This window comes from Elephantulus edwardii, unplaced genomic scaffold (assembly GCF_000299155.1).
Source record: "Elephantulus edwardii isolate Elephantulus edwardi_28Jun2011 unplaced genomic scaffold, EleEdw1.0 scaffold00259, whole genome shotgun sequence".
NCBI classification, from domain to species: Eukaryota; Metazoa; Chordata; class Mammalia; order Macroscelidea; family Macroscelididae; genus Elephantulus; species Elephantulus edwardii.
The window spans coordinates 3,307,946-3,313,670 of NW_006400009.1; the positions used below are offsets into that span (position 1 = coordinate 3,307,946).

A 5,725-nucleotide genomic window follows, 5' to 3' on the forward strand; every position below is an offset into this window, starting at 1 on the left:
ACTTAAAAATTTTTTCAAAAGCCACATCCACCACTTCAAAAGTTTTGCCTGTAAGGGATTAAATTGTCGCTAGCAGGGCAACAGGAAGGGAAGGGGGTAAAAAACAAAACCACAGGACTTCTTAAAAGTTTCTCTAAGTACACACCAAGTAACACGAAAAATCTTCAACTAATATTCCCTAAAGCAGTACGGAATGGATCCTAGGAAAAAAATGTTAGACATGTACGGTCAAACACAATGATTTATTAAAAATAAAACGTAAAAATGATTATTACTTTTTTTTTTAACATATGCTTCCAAATTTCAGGCATGGGATCTGAGTCGATTTCATAGAAAACGCTGTAGCCAGGTTATCAAGTCCTTACAACAAAGTAAACTACCCCCCACCCCAAACCCCGCCCAGGTTTTGCTACAGAATCAGCAAGTTCACGCCCTCCCTCCTCCCCCCCAAAAAAAGCCCCCAAATTAAAACAAGACATTTTGCTAGTATAAAAACGACCAAGGTCCAAGTAATAATAAAAAAATAGAGTCCATCAATGACTGTAACACAAAAATGTGTATGTTGGGGCCGAGTCCATCTTCAGCGGGAGAGACAAGAGAGGTGGCAGGCAGACAGGGCAACACCCCCATGGGGAGGCAGCCCAAGGGCAAAACGGGGCAGGCGGTGGGAGGGAAGGGACTTGGGAACTTACCCCCCGGCTGGGTGGTTCAAAGAGCTACCCCCTATAGCCACTCCCAGGCAGCCTCCATCTTTTCAGAAGGAGCTGCCTCCGTAGCCACCCCCACCGCCGTAGCCACCTCTGTAAGGTCCACTGTTACTGCGGCCGCCCCAGCTGCTGCCGCCGCCCCCGCCGCCGCTCTTCATGGGCCCGTACGAGGACTGGTGCTGGCTGTAGCTACCGAAGCCGCCGAAGCCGTTACCGTAGTCGCTGCCGCCGTAGGACGAGCCGCCGCCGCCGTAGGCGTTGTAGCCGCCGCCGCCGTAGCCGCCGTAGCTGTTGTAGCCGCCGCCCTTGGACAGGCCGTTCTGGTCGCGACCCCCGCCGCGCCCGCGGCCGCCCCGGCCGCCCCGCGAGGCCCGCGAGCCGCCGCCGCCGCCCGAGTGGATGTCCTCCTTGGGGACGGCCTTCTTCACCTCCACGCGGTGGCCCTGGATCGGGTGGAACTTGACCACGGCGGCCTTGTCGGCCGCGTCGTGATTCTGGAAATACACGAAGCCGAAACCGCGCTTCTTGCCGGACTGCTTGTCGGCGATGATCTCGGCCTTCTCCACGGTGCCGAACTGCGAGAAGTGCTGGATCAGGTCGCCCTCGGCCACGTCGCCCTTAAGGCCGCCGACAAAGAGCTTCTTCACCTTGGCGTGGGCCCCGGGCCGCGCCGAATCCTCCCGGGACACCGCCCGCTTCAGCTCCACCGTGTTGCCGTCCACGGCGTGGGGCGAGGCAGCCATGGCGGCGTCGGCCTCCTCCACGTTGGAGTAGGTCACGAAGCCGAAGCAACGGGAGCGCTTGGTCTGGGGGTTCACCACCACCACGCAGTCCGTCAGAGTCCCGAAGGCCTCAAAGTGGCCGCGCAGGCCCGACTCACTTGTCTGCACGTTGAGGCCGCCGATGAACAGCTTACATAGCTGAGAATTCTCCATCTCCACGGCACGGGCCTTGCCCCCGCCCTGCGCGCTCCGAGGTTTCGCCGTCGCCGTTATCGCTGGCTTAGAAAGGCCTCTTCACAGCTCGGGCCCAGTCGCTGCTGGAGCCGCCAGGCGGGTCACCGACGGGGAAGGGAAGAAGGGAAGGGGAGGGAAGGAAAGAAAAAAGGAAGGGGGAGGGAAGGGGAGAGATGCCGGCTAGAGGGCGAGCTGAGGAGACTGGAAGACACCCAAGGAAGCCGCCACGGCCGCCGCTAGCGCCGCCGCCACCTCCGCTCCCCTATTTGAGCACCACACAAAGAGGCCGCTGAACGCGCGCGCACCCACCCGGAGGCGTGCGTCACCGGCGTCAAACTCCAGCGGAGGCTGCCCGCCAATCCCGGCCTTCCTTCTGTTAGTCCCGCCCCCTACGCCGCAGCGCCGCTCTCTACTACGGACTCCCCGCCCTCCGCGGTCTATTCAAGCCCGCGGCTTAGCTGCTCCTGCCTCCGCGTTTCTTGCCCTACGTTCACTCTCGCGAGTCCTAGTGTTCCCCGAAGAGACATTCTCCCTGCGCTCCGCGCGCCCCCGTGACTCATTCCCTCCACGCCTCGCGGCTGTTCCCAGTGGCTTTCCCCCTCCCCTTATCTGATCCCCTCGCCCAACTCCGCAGTGGGGTTCGCGCCAGCCCCTTGAGAGACATGACCGTATAGCCAATCACAATGATGGCTTCTCACCCACTTCCGTTTTCGGACGCCGCTGTACGGGCGCGCTCCCCGGAGCGCGCTGGTCTCAGCGCCCCCTGCATGCAGAGCCGGCCCTCCACCCCTACGCTTCCTCCCGCCCGAGGCTCGACGGGGGAGGATGCGGAGGCGCGCTGGGGGCCGATCCCAATGGATCCGGCCTGGGGCGCCACGCGCGGGCTTTTTGAAAACTTGACTGTTGGGGTTGGGGTCCTGGGTTACCTGCAGCCTGTAGGCCGCGTCCCCACACCTGACCTCCGCAGTTCTCCTCTCCGCACAAAGATGGAGGGTGGAGGCTTCGTCCAGGAAGGCAGTTATTAACAGTTTACCTTGGGCTCCATGGTGCTGCTAAACCGAAACGTGTCCCTACGCAAAAGCAAACTCGAAGCAATGTGAAAGCGTGCTACAGACTCTCTGACTGAGGAGAGATAGAAGCCCTTCATATATATTTTCATTTTGTCTCAGAGTACATCATTTTATAAGTTCTATTTCCGTTAGTCATTGCTTTCTCAATTTTTAGCTTTTCAAAGGCGTTTCATATCAGTAAGAGACGGTAATTAGGACACTAGATATTACAAACCCTCAAATAATTGCCCTGTTAGGTGCCTTCAAGACAGGCGACTCATAATGATCCTATGAACAACAGCTCTCAAGCCTAAGGAACCCTCCAACAAGTGTCCATATAAGAAAATTATTAATGGCATCCTTTTATTGAAATATGTGCCGAGGGAGATAATCAGTTGATATTAAGAGACAGCCCCTACAAAATATTGTTAGAAAGTGCCTTTGCCTGTGTCTGTCCTCCATTTTCAAAGTCAAAGATGGCTAAATTAATCTCATACTTGATAATCACTATTTTGCCTCCCAAATGATCTGTTCTGCATAAAGATTGAGAAGGTATGGAGACAGGATGCATCCCTGACACACTTCTTTCCTGATTTTGAACCATGCAGTGTTTGCCTGCTCTGTTCTGAGGACTGCTTCCTGGTTCAAGTATAGGCTTCACGTAAGCACAAGCAAGTGTTCTGGGATTCCCATTTTTAACCACAATTTATTGCGATCCACACAGTCAAGTGCCTTTGCATAGTTAATGAAACAGATAGATATTCCTCTTTGCTTTCTGCAAATTTGACATTGGCAATAAGGTCTCTAATGCCACGACTTCTAAACCCAGCTTGTATTTCTGGCAGTTCTCTGTCAATGTACTGTCCAGTCGTTTGTGAATAATCTTCAACAGGATTTTGCTAGTGTGATACTAGCGATCTTGTTCGATAATTTCCACACTCTGTTGGGTCACTTTTTTTTTTTAATGTAAATAAACGTGGATCTCTTCCAGTCAGTTGGCCAAGTAGTTGTCAATTTATATGCAGAACAGATCATTTGGGAGGCAGGGCTTTTTGAGGAGGAATGTAGCATCAGGATTGGAGGAAGACTCAACAGCCTGCGTTATGTAGATTACACAACCTTGCTTGCTGAAATTAAGGAAGAACTGAAGTGCTTGCTGCAGAAGGTCAAGGGAGATAATCAGTAGTCTTCAATCTGGATTGAAGCTCAACATCAAGAAGACAAAGATTCTCACCACTGGGCCAATGGGCAGCACCATGATAGATGGAAAAGGTATTGAGATTGTTAACAATTACAGCTTTCTTGGATCCGCAAGTAACACTCTTAACACCAACAGTCAGGAAATCAAAAGATGAATTGCATTGGGAAAATCTGCTGTCAGGGACCTCTTCAGAGTACTTAGTATAGAAACTAAGGTGAACCTAATCCAGGCCATGGTCTTCACAATTACTTGCTATACATCAGAGACCTGGGCAATGACTAAAGATGACAGAAGAACTGATGCCTTCAAATGGTAGTGCTGGAGAAGAGTCTTGAACATACCAAGAAAACAAATAGTACTGTCTTAGGGTGAAACCAAGTTTCTCCTTTGGCTAGCATTTTAAAGGTGTACATCAGCATTGTATCCTTTTTCCATATTAATCTGTATGCTGAGCAACTTATTCAAGAAATTTAACTCTGTGAAGAAGAATGTGGCATTAAGATCTGAGGAAAACTCAGCAAGAACTTGTGTTATGTTGGTAACAAAACCTTGCTTGGTAAAAGTGAGGAGGATTTCAGGTGATTGCGGCAGAATGTCAAAGACTATATACAACCTTCAATACGGATCACATCTCAACATCAATAAGCATCGGCTCAAGTGTGCCAGAGATGATGAAATGGCACTGATAAAACAGGGATCAGATCTGTTATTCACAGGGGCACTATGTTGTTGTTGTTGTTATGTGCCATCAAGTCGTCTGTGACCCATAGTGACCCTATGTACAACAACCCTAAATCCAGCTTTATCCTGTGCCAATCTTATTGTCTCTGACACACCTACCCCTAGTATCCCAGTCGCTGAATCAATCTATCTCCTTGAGGGTCTTCCTCTCCTATGCTGTCCCTCCACTCTCCCAAGAATGACATCCCTCTTCAAGGACTGGTGCCTACTTGCAACATGTCCGAAGAATGTCAGACGAAGCTTCAGAATCCTTGCCTCCAAGGAGCAGCCTGGTTTCACCCTCTCCTTGATGAACCTGTTCATTTTCTTAGCAGTCCATGGTATATTCAATACTTTTTCCAGCACCAGAGCTCAAAGGCATCAATTCTCCTTCTGTCATCTGTAGTCGTTGTCCACAGTCTGAGTCCTAAATTCATTTGAATTCCTTATATTCCTACTGCTTGCTGACAATAAAATCATCATTGTGGCTCTATTTAGTTGAATACAAGGCAAGCCTAGGGAAAGGCAGTTTCATACTGTTAATATGCATGGTTAACTTCTTTGGACATACATGGTTATCGTTGTATGTTATAGTCTCTGATGCATAGCAAGTGATTGTGAAGATCATGGCTTGTATCAGGTGCACCTTAGTCTCCAGAGTGACAGCATTGCTCTTCGGTATTTTAGAGAGGTCTCTGATAGTAGACTTTCCCCAATGTAATATGTCTTTTCATTTCCTGGCTACTGGTGGCCAAGAGTGTTGATTGTGGAGCCAAGCAAACTAAAGCTGTTTATAATCTCAATCTCTTCACCACTCATCATGGTGCTGCCAATTGGCCCAGTAGTGAGAATCTTTGGTGTTGGTTTGTTGTTTTTGTTTTTTGTTTGTTTTTTTTTTTTTATATTGAGCTTCAATCCATACTGAAGGCTGCAGTCCTTGACCTTCTGCAGCAAGCACTTCAGGTCTTCCTCAGTTTCAGCAAGCAGGGAAGTGTCATCTCCATAATGCAGATTAATGATGAGTCATCCTCCATTCCTGATGCCACATTTCTTCTTATAGAGCCCAGCCTCCCAGATGATCTGTTCTGCATA

General features: G+C 50.2%; 1 protein-coding gene across 1 annotated transcript; it reads right to left on the reverse strand.

The window, feature by feature from the left end:
* Nucleotides 1–223: 223 nt before the first annotated feature.
* On the reverse strand, nucleotides 224–1,929 carry HNRNPA0 (heterogeneous nuclear ribonucleoprotein A0). Its single transcript, XM_006899496.1, has one exon. It carries the CDS (start codon nucleotides 1,640–1,642, stop codon nucleotides 755–757), a length of 888 nt encoding a protein of 295 aa, XP_006899558.1. The 5' UTR covers nucleotides 1,643–1,929; the 3' UTR covers nucleotides 224–754.
* Between the last annotated feature and the right edge of the window lie 3,796 nt (nucleotides 1,930–5,725).